Source organism: Paramisgurnus dabryanus, chromosome 9, assembly GCF_030506205.2.
Source record: "Paramisgurnus dabryanus chromosome 9, PD_genome_1.1, whole genome shotgun sequence".
Classification (NCBI taxonomy): domain Eukaryota; kingdom Metazoa; phylum Chordata; class Actinopteri; order Cypriniformes; family Cobitidae; genus Paramisgurnus; species Paramisgurnus dabryanus.
Window position 1 is genome coordinate 35,865,839 of NC_133345.1, and position 22,655 is coordinate 35,888,493.

At 37.4% G+C, this 22,655-nt stretch overlaps 3 protein-coding genes across 8 annotated transcripts; 1 reads left to right on the plus strand and 2 right to left on the minus strand.

Moving 5' to 3' along the window:
- Positions 1-134: 134 nt before the first annotated feature.
- On the minus strand, positions 135-6,000 carry sephs1 (selenophosphate synthetase 1). Of its 2 annotated transcripts, none has more exons than XM_065283585.2 (9): positions 5,703-6,000; positions 4,221-4,486; positions 3,977-4,080; positions 3,747-3,854; positions 2,308-2,462; positions 1,831-1,921; positions 1,560-1,659; positions 1,273-1,485; positions 135-1,116 (listed from the first exon to the last, which is right to left on the minus strand). In XM_065283585.2, the coding sequence occupies exons 2-9, from the start codon at positions 4,411-4,413 to the stop codon at positions 902-904; spliced, it is 1,179 nt and encodes a 392-aa protein (XP_065139657.1). In that variant the 5' UTR covers positions 4,414-4,486; positions 5,703-6,000; the 3' UTR covers positions 135-901. The 2 variants fall into 2 exon arrangements, with proteins under 2 accessions (XP_065139657.1, XP_065139658.1); XM_065283586.2 differs by lacking the exon at positions 5,703-6,000 and adding an exon at positions 5,631-5,670.
- A 2,041-nt stretch (positions 6,001-8,041) lies between these two features.
- Positions 8,042-16,807, minus strand: bend7 (BEN domain containing 7). 4 transcript variants are annotated; one of them, XM_065283580.2, is made up of 11 exons: positions 16,287-16,801; positions 14,954-14,980; positions 13,780-13,854; positions 13,434-13,700; positions 12,865-12,996; positions 12,329-12,630; positions 9,934-10,159; positions 9,299-9,412; positions 9,065-9,121; positions 8,462-8,509; positions 8,042-8,382 (listed from the first exon to the last, which is right to left on the minus strand). In XM_065283580.2, exons 4-11 carry the CDS (start codon positions 13,678-13,680, stop codon positions 8,333-8,335), a joined length of 1,176 nt encoding a protein of 391 aa, XP_065139652.1. In that variant the 5' UTR covers positions 13,681-13,700; positions 13,780-13,854; positions 14,954-14,980; positions 16,287-16,801; the 3' UTR covers positions 8,042-8,332. The 4 variants fall into 4 exon arrangements, with proteins under 4 accessions (XP_065139652.1, XP_065139651.1, XP_065139650.1 ...); XM_065283579.2 differs by lacking the exon at positions 14,954-14,980 and having other exon boundaries at positions 13,434-13,691; positions 16,287-16,807; XM_065283578.2 differs by lacking the exon at positions 14,954-14,980 and having other exon boundaries at positions 9,065-9,118; positions 16,287-16,806.
- A 1,259-nt stretch (positions 16,808-18,066) lies between these two features.
- prpf18 (PRP18 pre-mRNA processing factor 18 homolog (yeast)) lies at positions 18,067-22,439 on the plus strand. 2 transcript variants are annotated; one of them, XM_065283575.1, is made up of 11 exons: positions 18,067-18,274; positions 18,381-18,458; positions 19,167-19,193; positions 20,428-20,532; positions 20,624-20,737; positions 20,838-20,981; positions 21,243-21,311; positions 21,641-21,781; positions 21,859-21,930; positions 22,013-22,168; positions 22,258-22,439. In XM_065283575.1, the coding sequence occupies exons 1-11, from the start codon at positions 18,206-18,208 to the stop codon at positions 22,336-22,338; spliced, it is 1,056 nt and encodes a 351-aa protein (XP_065139647.1). In that variant the 5' UTR covers positions 18,067-18,205; the 3' UTR covers positions 22,339-22,439. The 2 variants fall into 2 exon arrangements, with proteins under 2 accessions (XP_065139647.1, XP_065139648.1); XM_065283576.1 differs by lacking the exon at positions 19,167-19,193.
- The last annotated feature ends 216 nt before the right edge of the window (positions 22,440-22,655 follow it).

The window sequence follows — 22,655 nt, forward strand, 5'->3', positions numbered from 1 at the left end:
AAATATTTATTTTGTGCACATTTGTTTTTAAAATATTGATTTAACCTGTATAAAGTAAAAGTTTAACACGAGAAAAGGATTTCTGAAGAGTAAATTTTATCCAGTCCTTCGAGAGAAACCAACAGATCAACACATTTTCAAGAAATTAAAAAAAGATTTGAGATTTATTGGAAGGGGAAGGCATATACATATATAACGATTAGCAAATATGGGAGACAGAGAGACGTATGAGCTTTGTACAGAATATAAAACCAGCGCTACCACAGAACAGAACTACTGATGTTCATGTCTAATAGTGAATATTTTACAATATGGCATCTCCATTCAGTGCTATCAAAGACAGCAAAGCTTATTCCAGAATTTGAGGACTACCTTAATTTCTTCAATCCAATAATTGGGGGGATTTATACAAAAGTAAAAAAGTAACTCGTAATGGATTTCTGAAATCATTCACGCTGCAGGTTTATTCGCTATTGTTAGATTACAGGCATAGATTATAATCTGAACTACCAGACGGGTTGCGCATTCTAACTAGGACGTCTAAAACACGTCATGAAACCGCAGGTGATCCTTAATATCAGCGGGACAGAGAAAGTACACAAAAAAAAAACGGAAATGATCAAAAGTATCAAATGCGAATTACACTATCATTTATACTTTCTACTTGAAAGCTGCCTTACAATCAGGTGCATGTTCAGTTAATGTAACAGAAAACTATAGACACAAAAGGCAATCAATTTCTCTTCGTTGAATGTTCGTATCACTTCTGCTTTATAACCGTGTCCATGTGTAAAGTCTTGCCCAAAGATCGTGGGCAGACCGTGCATATATCAATGTTTTGATATATGCTCAGACGTGGCCAGAGTATGCTAGCTTTTCAGGGTTGTCGTGAGGGTCGGATTTAAGACGTGGTCCCTGGGGTGGTGTTGACGTTCTGCGTGGCCACCTGAGGTGCGACTTCAATGATGCGGGGTTTGTCGATGATCCGTGCAGAGCGGTTACCTTTCTCCACGATGCCTATGATCCACGCCTGGTGACCCTCGCCATATTTGGGAGATTTGATTTCGGCGCAAAAACGGGCCGCTTGCTCACGAGGAAGACAGATCAACAGACCTCCTACACGATGAGAGAGATGGAAAAAATCACACCTAGTAATATGTTGTAAAAGCTTCAAGACTTTTACAGTAAAGATACAGCAAATCGTGGCACTAGCATTGCTAAAGAAAAAAGAAAACAGAACGACAATAATGTGCCACAAGTCTGATCTTATACCTGAAGTCTCTGGGCAGGTGCCATGCATAAGACCAAACATATTCCCGCAGGCTTTGCTGACGGCAGCCATCTTGGCAAGAACCGGCAAGTTGTGTATGACAAAAGAGACCTCTGTACGCTGTTGCCGCGCAAGGTTCTGAGCGTGCCCCAAGATCCCGAAACCTGTGATGTCAGTCGCTGCGTGTGCGTTGAAGGTGTGCATCAACCCGGCCGCTAAAAAGAGAGCAAATTTTAATGTTTGCTTGAATACTGCTGTGACATTTGCAAACAGTTTGTCATGTACCAACCTGTTCTGTTGAGTCGAGCCATGTTTAACATGGCCTCCTGATAAGCTAGTTCAACATCTTCTTGAGTGACTACTAACTTGATCTTATTCCATTTCTCTGGCTAAAAAAGAAAGACAGGGAAAGAAGTCTTAAATCAAATTTACATTTTAACATAATAAGTATTCTTGGGACTCGAACCCTTAACCTTTTGTGCTGTTAACTGAATACTTTAACAAGTTAGCAAAGGAACATTGAAAGGCATTTAATAAAAATGATAAATGAAAGCACTTACGATGTCCAGCCACTGGTGCACTGCTACTGCAACCTGTGTACCTAGAGGTTTGGTAAGAACCAGCACATCACCCGGTACTGCGTTATCTGGCCTACAATGTGGATGTACAAGAAAGAAGTGTATTAGTTTATTGTACATAAGCAGACAATTACACAAATTTCAATGTATTTTGTAATGTAATGCTTAGGGATGCACCGATACTGATATATTTATTTACTTAGAATGACATCTGCCGATACCGATAGTTTTGCTTTTTAACGCCCTGTTTCAAATGATTATGTTCTGAAATCGTACAAACTGCAAATCCCATAATCACAAGGCAAAAGTTCTGATTTGTTTTTCCACCGTTTTTAAACGATTGGACGATGTCCGATAGTGGGAAAAACTGCTTTTACCTGTTGATACGATAACAATTATAGGCCGATATATCGGTGCATCACTAATCATGACACTTCGTAGTCATAAAGAGAAACTTACATAATGAACTCATTTGGTTGGCATACTGTTGTGGCCACACCCCCAAGGACTATCCACGGATTTAAAACTGTCTGACCACCTGTAACGGATGTACCTGCCTCCTCTGATGCATCCTTAAAACCCTGGATGATTAACGGCATGACTTTATCACGCTCCTACAAACAAAAATCAGAGTTAATGGCCATTTCATCACTCTCCAAAAGTCATTCACTTATCTTCATGTCACTGTAAAGCTGTGAGACTTGACTCATGAATCAGCATAACAGTTTTTTATGCTGCATTAGATCATTTTTGGAGCTTAAATGTCCCCCATGTCCATGTACTTTGTTTGTGCAAAACAGACTAATTTGAGCATTTTGCAAGAAACCTCTTTTAGTTTTTTTGCTATGGTCAAAAGAAAGTCATATGGATTTCAAAAGACATGAGAGTAGCCAAAAAAATCGATGATTTTTTTTGTTAAACTGTAAAAAAAAAAACTTTTTTAAAGTCACAATGAAATTGTACCGAGCCCCTAAGGTGACATTGGAGTAAAAAAATCCAAAGTTTACGCGAAACCATGTGCAGAATTCTTTTTAAAGTTTAGTTTGCTTTGCACCCGTGAAACTATCGAGTGCGCACACAAAACTAAACTTTATTTAATTTTTGCTCCATGTCCCCTTAGGGGCTCCATAAAATTGAAATAAAAAACTTAATTTGTACAAATGGCTTATAAGTGAGCTTCATTGTTATTTTTTCATATTAATATTAATTCATGTGCCCTCATAATATTTAATAAAAAATGCTATTCACCTTCAGGGCTTGAAATTAAAAAAAATTTAGCAGGTAGCACTGGTGCTCCCAAATGTAATAGTTGGGAGCACCAGCAAAAATTTAAAGAGTAACTAAACCCTAAACCAACTTTTTTTAGTTAATGATCTGTAAGAATGATGCTTTATTAGTGCTGTTCATTGATTTTAGTAAGTTTTTTGACATTTGGATATAAAGTGTTTCAATACTACAATATATGGTGTAAAAACGTCTGAGTGCTGCCCTCTGCAGGTTGAACAGTGGCTACTGCAGTTGAATTTTCCTATTGGATGTTGGGTCCAAGAAATAACTTGTGACGTAAGCAGGTTCAAGCTCACCACGCCCTTGTTACGATCTCCCCACACACTTGGTACGAGGCTAGTTCTTCCCCTCTATCTCCGTTGGGATCTGCCCACTTTTCTTGCATTTTTCAAATATTGCAGTGGGTGGAGTCAGGCTCTGACCAGGGGTTTAGTTACGCTTTAAGAGCATCCATAGAAAATTATAGGAGCGCCACAACTTAATCATCCTGAAGATTAAAACTTCTATATACGTCTCGATGGGGAAAATAAGATAATCGCTACTTCTGTTTCATTGTGACTTTAACATGCACAAATACACCTTGCTCTATGCGTCTTTTTTCTTTATCTCACCTTTTCTGTGAGTTTGTTACTGACACCAAGTAACATCAGCATGTTGTCACATTCTGTTACGCCCATCGCATACAAATCACTCAACACATTGGCACAAGCAATTCTTCCCTGGAAGAAAACACAATTTGTGGTAAAATTATCAGAATTTTACATCAATTATATAAAGTCATACATTTCCAGTATGTGTCATACTTAAATCATCACGTTATTCTCAGTCAAATATATTTTACCATCATATATGGGTCATCCACTATGGGGTAAATATAGTCAGTGGTCTGCACAAGTGACAAGCCCCCATGTCTCAATGGAATAACACAGGTGTCCATACCAATGCCTGTTTTAAAAGAATTGACAAACAAAAACAAGGTTTATTTCGAAAAGGGTGTTTGATCTGAAGTTTATGTAATATTAAAAGCATGTGATTTTTATCTGGCCAGACTCCAATGCATTTCTGGTGTGTGTATGCTTATGTACCCAGTCTGGGCATTACAGCTCCAAGAAATTGATCATCTTCCTGATAATGATTTTCCTGCAGGGATTCCAGAAGTTTTTGCAGGACTTCTTGAGGGACTTTGCATCCTGTGCCTTTGAGCTCTGTGAAGCGGGTTAGCCTGAAGTTCTTGTCCAGCTCATAACTCTCTGGGTTAAAAGACTCCCGAACCGACATGTTTAAAAAAAAAAACTAAACCTTACAGACACAACAAAACTAAAGCACCACTTTACACTATGATTCAGGTAATCTGAAAGAGAGAGAGGGAACAGAAGATGATTATATTTAAATGACAACTCATATAAATGGGGATTAATCACTCAAAAGTGTGTTGAAATGTCTATGCACTGATGCTTAAGAGTTTATTCTCCCCTTTAAATATATTAGATGTGTTCAAAGTTTAGCTGAATGCACTGTTCAGCCTCCTTTGTTTACATGGTAACGTGTTTCCCTTCCAGCTCGTGCTGCTGTCCCCACTCATAACCAAATGCGTGTAACTTACACTGTTGTATATGTGATGCATGCTTTCTTTAGTTTACTTAAATTGGTTATTATAAACCTGACCATGCACACATTTCTGTGCGCAGAAAACGTGGTCACGCTCATGTTGTGACGGCGCGTTTGGATTCGATATTGTGGCGCGCGTTGTCTGTCCATTAGAGACTCGTTAGAGCGAATCGATTCGTTCGAAACAAAATAATTTCTGTCATCGGTCAAGAGTTCACAACACTCCCGCCACTAAACATCTTCGCTTTCCGCAAAATAAATATTTATTTAAACACTTCGGTCTATTACTGTTATTGTTTTATATAAATGCTGGAATTTCGTTGTTGATCAAACTTTCTGATTGTAGATACAATACTATTATAATACTGTTTTTAAAGTCTGTTCAAGTTTTCTGTCACAATTTGTGCTGTTACGATGTCATTAGGCTTATATTTTTACTTCCATTTTTTTTATTTTATTTTACAGTAACGTTAGGGTAATCGGTTATGAATCTGTTTAATGAATCGTTTAAAAGAACCGACTTGCAGAAACGATTCGGTTACGAATCGAACAACAGTAGAACCGCTGCACACGCTGCTCCAATGCAACACCAACTTGTGTATGTGCACAAATTACATTTAAACGCTTTTTAATACACATCACAGATTTATGCATTTCAATAACAAAGCGTGTAAATCGTAACTAAAATCATCTGAACGGCAGAAGTAGGCAGGCCGAAGTGTTTATAAAAATGTCGGCGGTGGGAAAAATTAACCCTTAAAGCGCCCGCGCCATGATTGCAGTGTGCAAAACAGAGTAACAAAATAAGATTAAAATTATTTGATGCACTTTACGCAAACTTTGCTACTTATGGTCTTTACTGGGTTAAATAAGATAGCTCTCCTTACGCGTAATTCTTTGTGGCACAGTTATATTCGTGTCCCATTTCCCCTTTAATTGTGCTGTAAGTTTCTGCTTACCGGTTTTGCTTCAGTGGCGCCTCCCGATACAAGAGACGAGACGAGACCACGATGCACCGCGCGCAAAAAGGGCGCCCGGAAAATGTGCCTGAAGAGAATGTAATGTAATTCAATGCTCTGCTTTTAAGCTAATAGCATCGCGTTTATATTCACGTGTGAGGGGATTTGAAAGGCTCGTGTGATATTTTGTCCCTTCCGAGCGAAAATTCGCACACGTAAGCTTTCCAAAGACATATTTTCACAAAAAAGCCCAAGATCATAAAGGGTCCTTCTTCCCGCTCTGACGTCATGAACTCCCCTTTAAGGATATCGGACTGTGGCAACAAAAAAGTCCACAGTAGTTTGTACCTTTAATATAGAAAAATGCGGACTGTTTTTTATAAATACAGGTTTAAAATTATGACAAATAATAACGTGAAAGAAGAGAAAAACACAATTTTATAATAATAAAGTGTGTAGGCTACTTTTTTATTATTTTAACTATATGATTATAATAGTATAATCATAATACATACATTTATATTTATTTTTCTGTTTATTTAAATATGATTGCGTGGGTCTTATGAGTTCATTTTGTAATCTAGTTGTAGTTTTTTCACTTCATTTGGCATTATAGACAGTCCCACAAACAAGTTTTCAACCATTTCAAGCCTTTTCATACAGACTCTCAGTCAACCTAGGAACTTTCAATATAACAAATGCTTACGTCTTTAACACTTTTAATAATATTCATTAAGACCAACATTATGTCTACTACCTTATGTTATGCTTAAAGAATATTTTATTTTAGAAAACTACACAATATCAGATAGTTAGAAATACAATGAAAATGGGAAAGAAAAAATCTGCTCTATTTAATACCCTCGTACAGACCACCAGAATAAAAAATCTATAGGCCTACAGATTTTTTTAGATGAATACTAATAAATACTTAAAAGTGACTTTGTCCTCATGAAAAAATGTATTACATAAGTCTAAGACAAAACAATTTACCACTGGTAAACATAAAATTAACTTTTATCTGTTTTAAAAGTTTTATCATTTTAAAAGGAGGCACAGACAATCTGTCTATTTAAAAAAATTTCTGCGTTAAATTCAAGCACCAGAGGTTCTGACATTTTTCAGCCTTGTAAAGTGTATCCCTACGTGGCCCTCACAAAGAAAATGTATGACATAAAACATTCCAAAACTTAATATTTTAATTAAACATGTTAAATTATACAATGCAGTGCTGTTGGTTATAGCCTTATTTTACTGAGATTAAATTACATAGAATTTATGATAAATTAATTTAATTTATAACATGTCATAAACCGGGGGCCCCCTGCACCATCTCAGGACACCCAGTTTGAGAACCACTGCTTTAGACAACATGTGTGGCATGCTGTCAATAAAAATGTGTACAGAAATGCACTAGTATGAGATTCAATTGTTATTTTGATTCTCATTTGTTTAATTTTTTGTCTCATTTCAAGTTCTTTCACACACATTTAAAAAATGTAACTTTTTAGTCTATTTAAGATAACTTTTAGTCTATTTAAGATGATGTACAGTTAAGTGTGTGTTATGTCTAGCACCTTCATCCTGGAGAAAGATGTGGTTGAGATGACAATAAAGGAACTGAGTTTGTTTGAGGTACGAGTTGGAATTATAATGTGGTAATCAACAGCCATGTCAAAGATGTTGTCAATGGAGTTAAACTGATATTTAACCTGGAATATTCCTTTAACATCAACAATAAGAATTTTTAAGCATTTGACCATGAGGTAAAATGTTTTTGTTATTGAGACACAGGACAGAGTTTAATTTCACTCAGGACACATTCAATAGACACCAAAACCTCTTAAACAGGTAGTCAAACAGTTATCTACATAGCCACTCTGTTCGATTATATTACTAATGACACATTAGTAAAGACTGTATGCAAAGAATATTAAATACTATTAATATATCACACATTTCACCAGAAATAATCAATAACCATCACAACTTTGAAATGACATCAGTTTGTCTCTTGGCAGAGTGAATTAAAGGGATAGTTCACCCAAAAATTTAAATTATGTCATCATGTACTCACCCTCAAGTTGTACCAAAAGATATTTTGAAGAATGTTTGTATCAAAGCAGATCTGGGGCACCATTGACTTACAAAGAAGGAAAATAATACTATAGAAGTGAATGGTGCCCCAGATCTGTTTGGTTAATAACATTCTTCAAAATATCTTCCTTTGTGTTCAACAGAAGAAAAACATTTGAAACAACTTGAGGGTGAGTAAATGATGAAAGATTTTTCATTTTTGGGTGAACTATCCTTAAAAGGCACAGTCATGTTTTCTGAGCTCTTCTGTTGATATTTGTTGGTGAAGTATTTGGATGACGCTGAGAAATAGAAGACTGGTGACATCAGGGACTTTAAAACACTCAAATGAAAGTACTTTTGTTACAAAAGTGTAACATAGCAGAACTGGAGTCCTGTGTGTAAGCTGTGAAAAAGTTTTGACATCAGTGATAAAGTTTTTGTTCCTCATGAGGAAAGGGCAATGAGAATTTCAAAGTATAGTCTAGGCAAATAAAATAAGAAAAAAATATCCTTTGTGGGGTCAGATGTTGCATTTTGTTAACAATCTCTGCTCAGACAGTGTCCATGGCAACTAGACAGTCTGTTCTTTCATAAGCAGCACCTGCAATATGCAAGAAAGAGGGTTAGTTAAAAACAATGGCACTTCTTCATGCCAGATGTTAAAGGTGTGCATCCAGTACCGTTTTGTATCACAGTTTCCACTTTATCAAGAGTTTGTGGAAATTTCTCTGAAATAAAAAAAACAGACTTGTTCGAATATGTGGGATTGATAGGTAAGTGCTTTGAAACACACACAAAAACACCTACACAAAATGTTTTGTCACATGGCATTCATGCATAGACGCACAATAGATTATTGGACAATTTAACAGATACAGACATTCCATTCAAAAAATTCATTTTATATTTACGCACGTTGCCTGGGAATTTAACTCATGGCCTTGATGTGTTGTTGGCACTATACTTTATGATGACTGTTGACTTGATAAGTTATTTCGCTAATAGTAGTTTGAGTGTCCATATGACTCAACCAGATTCAACCATTTAAACTATGAATCAGATTCTAAGTGCAAAGATCCTATAGAATGAAATTCATCGATTTAAAGCTATTTACATTCATGCATTTGGCAAATATTCATCCACAGCAACTTGAGATGCACTTAATGTTTTTCTTATAAGTGTGTATGATCCCTTGAAATCAAACCCATGAGTTTTGTATTGCTAATGCAATGCTCTAACCAATGAGCGATGTAACAGAGCTGTGTGTGCATGTATGAGAGTACCTGCCGTGTCTGCAGAAGTTATGTTCAGGATCTCTTGGCCATCTGAAGCTGTCTCTGCTTTAAATCATAAAAAAATCAATCTATTGAAATGCCACATTTTAATTAACATTTAATGAGGAGTTTATGCCTTAATGGCACTCAGTTGACAAAGCATCAGTCATGAACAAACAGTTTGGTTACCACTTTAAATCCCTGTTGAAACAAGTATTCATTTTGTCTTTCTCATATTCTCACCCCTTTTTAAGCGTCGACGGGCAAGTTTAATCTGATCTTGCAGAATCTGGACCCAGTCTCTGGGGCCCGGAAGCTTCTCAATTCCATTGGCAGTGCAATACTTTTCTGTGAATGCTAAATTAACACACACAAGCAGAAATATTTATCCAGCTCCATGGAGAATATCTAACATTTTGATAAAGTCAATATTCATACGGTGGTTCAAAACAGTAGAAACTTTGCAAATGCGTAAATGTCATTGCATTAAAAAACTAAATTGAATTTCTGTTGCACATCAGAACTTAACACATCATACATATCTACATTATTAAATACACTTAAAATAAGAAAACTAGAAGTAAGAATTAAAGTATTTTAAAAAGTGATGACAGGCTATTTACATTTGTTTAAAATGTATATTTCAGTGGGGATAAAGGGGTTCCTATAAGCTCTTTTGTTTGGCTAAAAGTGCTCCAATATGACTGCCAAATGGAAATAAATGAAGGGAGCGCTAAAGAGGCTATAATGTTCTTCTCTTCACTGATGTTATATTTGTTTGTTTGTTCTTAATGACATGCTAGCATCTACTATGGCTATATTCATGGTGGGATGGTGAGCCACTAAATTCTGTTCTGTTGGTATTTATGTCCACACACCTTTAATGGCTCCTACGATGTTCTGATCCAGTCCTTTCCTGGTATCATTCAGTCCTCTCTTTCTCTTGCCGTTGGGCAGTGAATTAGCTAGCGTGGCATCGTCAAAGAATGCACACACCAGTTTTCTGAATAGCAGACTGCCGGAGCGGGTGTAGTTCAGTAAGATAGAGTCTAACTGTGCTTTAGAAATAAATACATCATAATCCTCCGCCAACTGCACCTCTGGCTGGAAAAAACAACATTCATGAAGTTAAAACATTTATCTGTCTGTCTGTCCATCTGTCTGTCCACATGTCTGTCTGTCCGCCTATCTGTCTACGCGCGCGCGTGTGTGTGTGTGTGTGTGTGTGTGTGTGTGTGTGTGTGTCTGTCTGTCTGTCTGTCTGTCTGTCTGTCTGTTTGTCTGTCTGTCTGTCCGTCCGTCCGTCCGCCTATCTGTCCACATGTCTGTCTGTCTGTCCGCCTATCTGTCCACGTGTGTGTGTGTGTGTGTGTGTGTGTGTGTGTGTGTGTGTGTGTGTGTGTGTGTGTGTCTGTCTGTCTGTCTGTCTGTCTGTCCACCTATCTGTCAACCTGTCTGTCTGTCTGTCTGTCTGTCTGTCTGTCTGTCTGTCTGTCTGTCCGCCTATCTGTCCACATGTCTGTCTGTCTGTCTGTCCGACTATCTGTCCACATGTCTGTCTGTCTGTCTGTCTTTCTGTCTGTCCAACTATCTGACCACATGTCTGTCTGTCCGTCCACCTATCTATCCACATGTCTGTCTGTCTGTCTGTCTGTCTGTGTATCTCTATCTTTGTCTGTCTGTTTGTCCGCCTATCTGTCCACATGTCTGTCTGTCTGTCTGGCCACCTATCTGTCCACATGTCTGTCTGTCCACCTATCTGTCCACATGTCTGTCTGTCTGTCTGTCTGTCTGTCTGTCTGTCCGACTATCTGTCCACATGTCTGTCTGTCCACCTATCTGTCCACATGTCTGTCTGTCCGCCTATCTGTCCACATGTTTGTCTGTCCGCCTATCTGTCCACATGTCTGTCTGTCTGTCCGCCTATCTGTCCACATGTCTGTCTGTCTGTCCGACTATCTGTCCACATGTCTGTCTGTCCACATTTCTGTCTGTCTGTCCACAAGTCTGTCTGTCCACATGTCTGTCTGTCTGTCCACATGTCTGTCGGTCTGTCCAAAAGTATGTCTGTCTGTCTGTCCACCTATCTGTCCACATGTCTGTCTGTCTGTCTGACTATCTGTCCACATGTCTGTCTGTCCACCTATCTGTCCACATGTCTGTCTGTCTGTCTGTCTGTCTGTCTGTCTGTCCGACTATCTGTCCACATGTCTGTCTGTCTGTCTATCTGTCCACATGTCTGTCTGTCCACCTATCTGTCCACATGTCTGTCTGTCTGTCTGTCTGATTATCTGTCCACATGTCCGTCTGTCCACCTATCTGTCCACATGTCTGTCTGTCCACCTATCTGTCCACATGTCTGTCTGTCCGCCTATCTGTCCACATGTCTGTCTGTCCGCCTATCTGTCCACATGTCTATCTGTCTGTCCGACTATCTGTCCACATGTCTGTCTGTCCGACTATCTGTCCACATGTCTGTCTGTCCACATTTCTGTCTGTCTGTCCACAAGTCTGTCTGTCCACATGTCTGTCTGTCTGTCCACATGTCTGTCGGTCTGTCCACAAGTATGTCTATCTGTCTGTCCACCTATCTGTCCACATGTCTGTCTGTCTGTCCGACTATCTGTCCACATGTCTGTCTGTCTGTCCACCTATCTGTCCACATGTCTGTCTGTCTGTCCGACTATCTGTCCACATGTCTGTCTGTCCGCCTATCTGTGCACTTATCTGTCAACATGTCTGTCTGTCCACATTTCTGTCTGTCTGTCCACAAAGTTGTTCTGTCTGTCTGTCTGACTATCTGTCCACAAGTCTGTCTGTCCACCTATCTGTCCACATGTCTGTCTGTCTGTCCGACTATCTGTCCACATGTCTGTCTGTCTGCCTATCTGTCCACATGTCTGTCTGTCTGTCCACATGTCTGTCTGTCCACATGTCTGTCTGTCTGTCCGCCTATCTGTCATTATGTCTGTCTGTCTGTCCGACTATCTGTCCCTATGTCTGTCTGTCCATATGTTTGTCTGTCTGTCCACAATGCTGTCCGTCTGTCTGCCCACCTGTATGTGTGTCCTCCCGCCTATCTGTCTATCTATCTTGCAATATATACAACATATTCCTTCACCAACTGCACCTCTGGCTGGAAAAACAACATTTATCCACATTTGTCCACATGTCTGGCAGAAAATTTCTTACTGGTCAAATGTGTCAAAAACTTGGCACCCTGGGTACAAATAAACAAATCACTCACTCTTAGATACACACACATTGGTGTACCTCAGTGGTGCTTTGGCCTCTGGTCAGGTGATAGTGGGATGGAGGGGTCTGTAATCTGGGAAAGGGATCTGGAATAGATGTCAACAGTGTAGAGGGTCTGTCCTCTTTGGATATCCTTTCTCTATGATCTGATTCTGTAATAGCATCAGTCTCGGTGGGTGGGCACAAAGGTGTGGCTTTTTTGGGGGATGTGGTCAGAACTGTCACTCTATGACCTGGCCTCTTCTTCCGGGTTCTCCTCCTAGAGATGGAGTTATGAGATGAGGGAACTAAGATCTGGCAGCTCTGTTTGTCCTGAGCCCCTGAGAATGCAATAAAACACGACTCACTTACTGTTTTCTACATAAACTGATCCAATATAATGTAAAGAACATTCAGTGAAAATATCTTTAAAATTGACTGAGTAAGGTCATGTCTCATCATTAGATTATGCGACTTTGGCCTGGACGTTGTCAATGTGTATTATTCTACAACATGCAAAACAGTGGACACACACAGCCCCGTGGTGTATGTAGATAAGTGTACGTGTAATATACCTCTTTGAGTCTGGATGAGTTTTCTCATGGTACGTAACTCAAGTAGAATCGCCCGCAGGGTGCTCTTACAATTACACATACAGCAGCTGGACTCAGTTGCCATGGCAGCAGGCGGAGGGGGCAAGGCCATGTCTGAATCAAAACACACACATGTATAGTCAACACAACGACCACCTCTGATGATGTTAAACTGTGAGAGGCGTCGAGCACACTACACAATAACCGCTGACTTACTGACTGCAATGTGTTAAGAGACTGAGTGGGTGTTAAAGTGTCTTTGTGTGTGTTTGAGAAAGACGTTACGTGTTTGTTGCTTTATTCAAGGCTGTCTAGACGCATGCTGCTGCAGTGCCAGACAATACATCTACTGTAGCTTACAGTCACATAACACTGCTTCTACTAGATAAGTGATTATATTCCTTGAAGTCAAAGTGAATGATGAAACTGATGATCATTAGTTTATAAGACTTTATGAAACCTTAGCCGGAATTCACAGATAGGGTCACAATATACTGCAGTGGCTTTTGTGCTGTACATTAATCTGATTTCAGTGTTTAACAAAGACATACCATTTGCTTTGGAGTGGTTCAGCATCCTCTGTGTTTTGGAGCGGGTGCTGTACTGCCCGTGAGTCAGAGCGGAGCTCCAGTACTGAAGATGTTCAGGGGTCGGGCTGTGCGTCACAGGCAGGTTGAGAGCCTCTTCCTGCGGCTCTTGTTTGAGCGTCTCCCCTTCCCTTCCGACCCGCTGGTACACACGTCCGGTTTTATCACTCAGCAGACGCATCATGCCAGTTATTTGCTTCTTTATCTCCATCCCGTCATCACCTAACCAGGCTAAGTCAAACAGTTAACATACACAGACTATATACTGTATGTCTGGAGGTGAAATTCAGATAGGGTTGATGTACAATACCTTCAGTTTCAGAAGCATCCAGGGCATCTCCTTCAGTGTCATTCTGGTCTACATCATCCAATTCATGTGTAAGATCTGGACGAAGATGGGAAATGTGCAACCTATAAGACTTCTGTGATCATATTTACATTTATGCATTTGGCAGATGCTTACAGTGACTTGGCTATATTGTCAGTATGATCAAACCCATGACCTTTCTGCTGCTAACACCATAATTTGCCAAGCAGGCTACAGGTACAGAGGTTAAACGTTTTAATTAAATGGGGTTTTATCCTTTTAAACAAGTGGACTATTAAAATAAAATGGACTTTAAAAATAAAGTATGATTTTAACTGCATAGTTAAATGCTGATTGCTTAATAAAATAAATGTTCATGAATAACACATAGATGGGAATACTTTTACATTTACATATACAGTAGCCTACATATTTGCCAGACACCTTTATCCAAAGATGCATTCAAGATGTCTGTTTATGTATGTGTGTTCCCTGGTATCAAACCCACATCTTTTCAGATGCTAACACAATGCTAACCTAAATTAAAAATGTTTAAAAGTAGGGATGCTTAACGATTAATCGCGATTAATCTATAGTAGAATAAAAGTTTTTGTTTACATGATATATGTGTGTGAACTGTGTATAATAAATTTGTATAAATAAATGCAGACACATGCATTTATATATTTAAGAAATTTTTACATGTGTATATACATTTGTATATTTATGCATAATTTATATTATATATAAATATAAATACCTAATATAGAAATATATTTTTTTCTTAAAATTATACATGCATGTGTGCATATTTATATATACATAATTATTATACACAGTTCACACACACATATATGATGTAAACAAAAACTTTTATTCTGCTATAGATTAATCGCGATTAATCGTTAAAGGAACAGTATGTAGGATTGTGGCCAAAACTGGTATTGCAATCACAAAACTTGTGGCTAAAGCTGGTACTGCAATCACACAACTGGTGGCCAATACACAAAATGACAATATAAACATCAGCACTGGAGACCCAATCATAGCACTTTAACATGGAAAAATTCAGATTTTCATATATATGTCCTCTTTAAACACGTGTTTTGTCATGATGAAACTCAGTCAAACATCTGTCTGACATCATGCATACTGTCTACCTGTGACTGAGCCCTACCTGTCGCATAGGCTGTTCATTAGCAACCTATACTCACAGCACAAAAAAGACGGACAGACAGACAGCAGGAGAGAGAGAGAAAATGAGCATCCAAATACATAGGAAACAGAAGATGTCGAGAGAGAAAGAGAGAGAGAGAGAGAGAGAGAGAGAGAGAGAGAGAGAGAGAGAGAGAGAGAGAGAGAGAGAGAGAGAGAGAGAGAGAGAGAGAGAGAGAGAGAGAGAGAGAGAGAGAGAGAGAGAATGAGCTATGTATACATTTATTAAGGTGAATAACCAAGATTATGAGTGAATGAGTGATTAAATAAATACATTCAGAAGAAGAGTAAAAATAGACTAATAAACAACAACAAAGTGTACCTATTACTGAAATATACTACAATGAACTACAGTTTATTATTAGTAGGTACTGAAATATACAAGTACTTTCTCACATGGGTAGACATTCAATAGACATTTGCGTCAATTTGCGTCAATTTGCGTCATTCCCGCGAAATATCGCGCCGCTTAACGCCTCATTCGCACCGCGAGACCTCCGGACACACGTAAACGCATCTTTACATTGACTTTAAATTGAAATAATTTGTGCCAGACGCTCTATTCGCGTTTGGTGTGAACACTGCACAAGGCAGCTCAAACATACATTTAAACAGGTTTGTAGCAGCATGAGAGTGACAGAAATATGACAGAATTTGTATTTTTGGGTCAACTATCCTTTTAAACAGTTAACCAGAGTGACAAGCGGTTTAAAAAGTAGAAATATTCCACGTAGTCAGTAGATTAATGTGATTTCACGCAAAAAAAAATGCATTAAAAAAGTAATAATTGTTAAAGTGTGAAAAAGCATAGTTTTACACGTAGTATGATGTACAGTAATATCTCTTCTGCGTGACGTCACTCAGTAAAGCAGCCCTGTGTGTGTGACGCACGTGACCACCTGTAGGTTGCGTGACTATTACACGCTGACCAGAGCTTAATCTGAACCACATTCCCACATAGGCTACACATGTACATAAACCTTTATTTACTCTATTGCATTTGAAAAGAAGCTGAATAAACAGACTGTATTCATTACAAGATAAAAATCGTCTTTACTATCACAGAAGCCGTAAAGCATGAGATAACAGTCATTAAAAATCCACATTACTCCAAACCATATTATTTAAACATGCCAAATGTGGCGTCGTGATGTCAGAATGACAATGAAGGGAATGATATATTGTATCACAGGTGCATTCCAGCGTCCTGACGTAACGCCTGTCTGTCTCTGCTCTTTTGTCTGCTGTGATCTACTGATGCTGAGTCTGTGTCTGCTTCTCTAAAAACATCTTACCTGCATCATTGACCAGTTTAAAGCTCTGAGATTTCCTGCTCCGTCTCCTCTTCATAAACTCCATTTTAAGGGGAGAGCGGTGAAGCCAGAGTCCAGCCCAGTTCATCAGCAGCCAGGCTCTTTAATCACTGACAAACTCATTAAGTCTCTGATGATGATGATGATGATGATGGTGATGAGTGAACCGAACCGAACCGATCATTGAAGGACTGATGCATTAATGATAAATGCACGCCTCTCTGGAATGAAGATGGTGATGGATAGGACGGCTTTAAAATGCCGATGCGGAGCTGCTCGATAATGATGTAAATATATAAACCTCTTAATTCTTTCCAAATTCGTCACGTCTTATCCTTTGCGCCACCTGATGGTCGCTAATATTTGTGGGGCGCGTGTAAAGGGTCCAGATTTACATTGGACAGACTGGAAAGAGACTGAATCACTGATCTGTTGTCAGGAAGAGAAGAGGAAACTCCATCTGCTTTAAAAGTCTGGGACGGCTCCTACAAATGACAAATGGTTAAAAAAAGTCAACTGTTCAAATATATATTTCATTTAATAAAAGAGTAGGCTACTGCAGGTGAGAAGAACATGAGGAAGAAAAGATGACTACAGTCTAGACCAAAATATATTATAAATACATTAAAGACAGATCTAAAATATTAAAACTTTAAAAAAGATATTATCTATAGTTATTTAAATAAAATCAATAAATTGAGTGTTGTGTCAACCAAAGCACTTATATAAATAAAAGAGGACTGCTTTAAAATATGATCTGATATGAACTTTTAAAATGTGTCTACTTTGGAAAGTTGTTCTGTACATGTTTATATTTTGGGTAAGTAGTAGTGCAGTCAGTTGTATTCTGTCTTCTTTATAGTCTGAGGAAAAGAATTTTAAAAGTTTTTTATTATACTTTTTTACTCGATGCATGTACACATGGCAATAAATAACTGATTGAAATTACTATATCGTCTTAAAACAGTAAAGCATTATTAAATCAATGCATTGTACCAATAATGAATGCTTTGTTACTTATTTATTATATCATTGTTTATATATATATATATATATATATATATATATATATATATATATATATATATATATATATATATATAAACAATAAACAATGATATAATAAATAAGTATATATATATATTATATATTTATATATTTACATTGGACAGACTGAAAAGAGACTGAATCACTGATCTGTTGTCAGGAAAGTTTAAATCTATATTTCATTTAATAAAAAAAGAAGAAAATAAGAGAGAAAATATGAGGAAAAATCTAATTAGTAGGACTAGTCTCTAGACCAAAATAAAATATAAATAAATTAAAGACAGCTCTAAAATATATATAAAAAACTAAAAATAAAAGATATTATCTTTAATTATTAAATTCATTATTATTATATATTATCATCATTGTTTTATTTTTTATGTATATATATAAAATAAAACAATGATGATAATAATTTATATTGTTAAATTATTTTACTTTTATATTTTATTTTTCTTTATATAATTTTAGTTGAGTAAATGAATTTAAATGCCTTGCTGTAAATAATATTTGTTGTTTTTTATGTTTTTTGCTTTGTATACCTTGTAGTCATTTTACGTTCAATAATCAATAGAAAACAAACAAATAATAATAACTTCTAAATAATTAAAATAAATAAATAAAACTTCTAAAAATCTTTTTTTTACTATCAATAACACATCTGTCCACAAGAGAGCAGTAGTGTTCCTGATCAGAACTCTTCCTCACCGATGAATAAGAGAGCGAAGCACTGAGCGGAAGTACCTAAACTACATCCGGTTGGATGTTTATGTATACGCAGAGTTGCTGCATTTTCTCCTTAAATATCTAAAGTATATTCGTTATTTCTCATCTGAAGTGTTGTTGTTTTGTGGATGATGGATATCCTCAAAGCGGAGATCGCGCGGAAAAGGAAACTGTTAGAGGAGAAAGATCTGGTGGATGTGAGTAGCGATTCTTCTAGATCTTTCTATATGCATCTGTTTACAGTTTACATTAACGTGTCTCTTGCATATCTGTGTTTGTCTAAACACTTTAATGTTTCTGTAGGGGTCAAAGAAATACTTCAAACGAGCTGATCTGGCTCGTAAGGAAGAAGAAGATTATTACAAGAGAAGTGGATACAAGGTACACATTTTAGCTGTGAATTTACCCACATAAAGTCTTTCTAATCTGTAGTATATTTTATTATGTTACGACTTATTATAGTAAACTGTAGTCAAATTCCTAGGTACTGTAGTGTTCCCGAACCTTACCATTATAAAGTATATCACAATATTTACTACAGTTTATCAACTCCCTATAGTTAAATTATAGATACTATGGCGTACTAATAAACCCTTAAGTTACTATAGTTAATGTAGTATACAATAACAAAGTAAAGTAATTACCGTAATATACTACAATATGCTACAATGAACTACAGTTTGTTATTAGTAGGTACTAAAATATACAAGTAGTTCATCACGTGGGTAGACATGGGATTAAATGTCTACCCATGTGAGAAAGTACTTGAATATTTTAGTACCTACTAATAATAAACTGTAGTTCATTGTAGCATATTGTAGTATATTACGGTAATAAGTACACTTTGTTGTTGTTTAGAAGTCTATTTTAACTCTTCTTCTGAATGTATTTATTTAATCACTCATTCACTCATAATCTTGGTTATTCACCTTAATAAATGTATACATAGCTCTCTCGCTCTCTCTCTCTCTCTCTCTCTCTCTCTCTCTCTCTCGACATGCAGTAGAGCATCATCTTCTGTGTATTTGGATGCTCATTTTCTCTCTCTCCTGCTGTCTGTCTGTCTGTCTCTTTGTGCTGTGAGTATAGGTTGCTAATGAACAGCCTATGCGACAGGTAGGGCTCAGTCACAGGTAGACAGTATGCATGATGTCAGACAGATGTTTGACTGAGTTTCAGCATGACAAAACACGTGTTTAAAGAGGACATATATATGAAAATCTGAATTTTTCCATGTTTAAGTGCTATAATTGGGTCCCCAGTGCTTCTATCAACCTAGAAAATGTGAAAAAGATCAACCCAGTAACTTAGTTTTTGTAAACCATTCTCTGCAAGCATGTGAAAAAATAGCTCATTGAAATTTGGTTCCCTTGTGATGTCAGAAGGGGATAATACTGCCCCTTAATCTGCACTATCCAACCACGGCACTGCCATTTAGTGCAGAGATCAACTCATTTGCATTTTAAAGGACACACCCAATAACGTCACATCTTTGCTCACTCCTACAAAGTGGCAATTTTAACATGTTATAATAAATGATCTATATGATATTTTGAGCTAAAACTTTACATACGTACTCAAGTTGGGACACCAAAGATTGATTTGACATCTTAAAAAAAAGTCTTGTGAAATGTCCCCTTTAAATGCTTATGCTCCCAGTGTTGGACAGAAAACCTACAGTTTTTTTCAGCAAAGTAATGATGTCAAAGTCGATTCTTTGCCCTGGTATGTCACAGATGCCCGACCAGGAGCAAAGCACTTTATTTAAACCCCTTGCTGCCTTTTTATTTGATTTGTTTTTAATTGAGCTTTATTAGTAAGTTTTGATTAAGCAGTGCATGTTGGTGATGACATGCATGGTGTGTCAGGCTTGGCTGACAGATTCAAACACTTTAAATTAGGGCTGCAAGATATACAGAAATGTTCAAAAATCTACTTCAAAAAGTTACTTCTAGTCAAAATTTTATGTTGATGCAGATAGCAGAGAAAAACGGTGTGATGCTAAAATAATTAATGTATAATAATATTTTTAAAATATTTGTCATATCGAATGTTGCATTCTTCTTTAATATCGTGCAGCCCTACTGTAAATAAAGGATTTCCTGCTGTTTTCATAAAAAGGTGTTTATTCTTAATCTTTCTTAATAGTTAAAGAAGGATTTTTTCACAGAATATAACGTTAAGCTTTGTGATTTTATAAAGAAATATCTATTTTTGTTAAATATAAACTTTTTTGGATTACTTTTCAAGCTTCCCTTTGCCTCAGTTTGACAATTATGTTTTGATATGGTGGCATTTAATCATAAAATAGCAAAATTGTTACATCGTTTTATTGAATTTTCCTCCAAAGCTGGACAACAATGATGAGAAGCAGCTCCCATCTACGTCAACCAATCCTGTGTTAGAACTGGAGCTGTCGGAGGAGAAGCTACCAATGACGCTTTCTCGACAGGAGGTGGGACAGCCAATCACGGATCACTTGTCCATACATTGAACTTTTCCTTTAAGTATTGTTATAATGTACTTTATTCTCTGGTTGTGTACAGGTTATCAGACGTCTAAGGGAACGCGGTGAGCCGATACGTCTGTTTGCCGAATCTGATTATGATGCTTTCCAGAGACTCCGTAAGATTGAAATTCTAGCACCAGAAGTAAATAAGGTAAGGATTGATTGTGTTAGATATGTTTTTATGTAAGTAAATTATCTATAATTTGTTGTCTGTAGAATTAGATTTTAAATACTTTCATTGTGTTTACTAGGGTTTGAGGAACGACCTGAAGGCTGCCATGGATAAGATCGATCAGGAGTATTTGAATGAGATTGTGGGTGGAGAAGTCGGCGAGGTGGACACACAACATGATCTGAAAGTGCATGAAGAAAACACCACCATTGAGGAGCTGGAGGTAAACACACACACACACAGGTTTTTTATACACGCGTAAACCTCATATACCAGAAAACACACACAAACAGGGATACCACAACATTATTGTTAGCTACTTTTTTAAATCCAAATGATCCTTGACATATACCTGACCTTTAATTCTACCTTGTTACCACCACTAGGTGGCACCATAGACTGAAATCAAATGCTTATCTAGTGTCTACAGTGACCGATGAGTTAATTTCTGTACTGATGTGCTGTATTTCTCTGTTTTTATCAGGCTCTGGGAGCATCTCTTGGCACAGGTAATGATGTCAGAGACATGGACATCATAGATAAAGTGTTAAGGGTACGTAAATGTTGCTTTATTAACTCTTTAAGGTTCGGTTTCCCAGACAAGGTTTAGATTAAAATAAAGACAAAAACAATACTGGTGTGCATCTTGAGACAAAAGCAATGGCACTGAAATATTTTAAGATATGAGTCCACGCTGTTTTTAATTGAGACAGCTCAAACATGTATTTTAGTCTTGGACTAGACATAAACCCTGTCTGGGAAACCTCACCTAAATGTTTAAAGTTTGCATACTAACACTTATTCATTGAGACTAATTATAAATATTATTTTGAAGATAACATATGATTACAATTACTTTTATTGTTTGTGTGGCATCTACAGTTCTTGCTGGGCGTTTGGGCCAAAGATCTCAACAGCAGAGAGGACCAAGTTAAACGTAGCGTGCAGGGCAAGCTCGCCAGCGCCACCCAAAAACAGACCGAATCGTATTTAAAACCACTTTTCAGAAAACTGCGCAAGAAGGTATGAAATTCTGCAAGCATCATTTAGACAAAATAATCTGATGCTTCCACTTAAAAGTATTTTCTTTTCATCTCTAGAATTTATCAGAAGACATTAAGGAGTCTATCACAGACATTATAAAATTCATGCTGGAGAGAGAATACGTTAAGGTATGTCTTATACTTGTATATGTTTAGTCATTTACATATTAGTCTAGAAGGCACTGCTAATATTCAGTTTATGTACCTGCAGGCGAATGATGCTTATCTGCAGATGGCTATAGGAAACGCCCCGTGGCCCATCGGTGTGACCATGGTGGGCATCCACGCTCGTACGGGACGTGAGAAGATCTTTTCCAAACACGTAGCCCACGTGCTCAACGATGAGACCCAGAGAAAATATATCCAGGTGGGAATAGTGTGGGGTTTTTTTCTGTGTGAAGTGCTGGTGTGTATGATCTGGTCATTGATGTACTTGATGTTTATTCTGTTTTTCAGGGTTTGAAACGATTAATGACAATCTGCCAGAAACATTTTCCAACGGATCCTTCCAAGTGTGTGGAGTACAATGCTCTGTGACACAACACAACACAAGCTTGTTGCTTTCTGACTTTGTAAATATGTTATTGACTGTAAATATACCCTAATCTTGAGAATGTATGGATGTTTTTTTTTTGTTTTTTTTTTAATAAATTCTGACTACAAGAGTGATCTTCTTTTGCATTCATTGATTGACCTTTTATGGATGAACATCAATGCTTTGAGCTTGAGTCACTGTGAAAACATTCCTCACTCCATGAGAGCCACAATTAGACATCCATCTGTACTCCTGAGATGATTTAAAGGTGTTAGTCACAGGAAGAGTGACATGCTGATCCTGGAACAGGACTTAAAAT

Excerpts from the sequence above, each read along its gene's own strand:
- sephs1 (XM_065283585.2), bottom strand. The coding sequence starts at position 4,413 with ATGTCGGTTCGGGAGTCTTTTAACCCAGAGAGTTATGAGCTGGACAAG. Across the intron at positions 1,922-2,307 it reads CAACCAAATGAGTTCATTAT|GCCAGATAACGCAGTACCGG; the intron begins GTAAGTTTCTCT and ends TCCACATTGTAG. Across the intron at positions 1,486-1,559 it reads GGCTCGACTCAACAGAACAG|CGGCCGGGTTGATGCACACC; the intron begins GTTGGTACATGA and ends CTCTCTTTTTAG.
- bend7 (XM_065283577.2), bottom strand. The coding sequence starts at position 16,392 with ATGAACTGGGCTGGACTCTGGCTTCACCGCTCTCCCCTTAAAATGGAG. Across the intron at positions 13,855-16,286 it reads TAAACTGGTCAATGATGCAG|ATCTTACACATGAATTGGAT; the intron begins GTAAGATGTTTT and ends ATCTTCGTCCAG. Across the intron at positions 12,631-12,864 it reads ACTCATCCAGACTCAAAGAG|GGGCTCAGGACAAACAGAGC; the intron begins GTATATTACACG and ends TTGCATTCTCAG.
- prpf18 (XM_065283575.1), top strand. The coding sequence starts at position 18,206 with ATGATGGATATCCTCAAAGCGGAGATCGCGCGGAAAAGGAAACTGTTA. Across the intron at positions 19,194-20,427 it reads ATGAACAGCCTATGCGACAG|CTGGACAACAATGATGAGAA; the intron begins GTAGGGCTCAGT and ends TTTCCTCCAAAG. Across the intron at positions 21,312-21,640 it reads TCATAGATAAAGTGTTAAGG|TTCTTGCTGGGCGTTTGGGC; the intron begins GTACGTAAATGT and ends TGGCATCTACAG.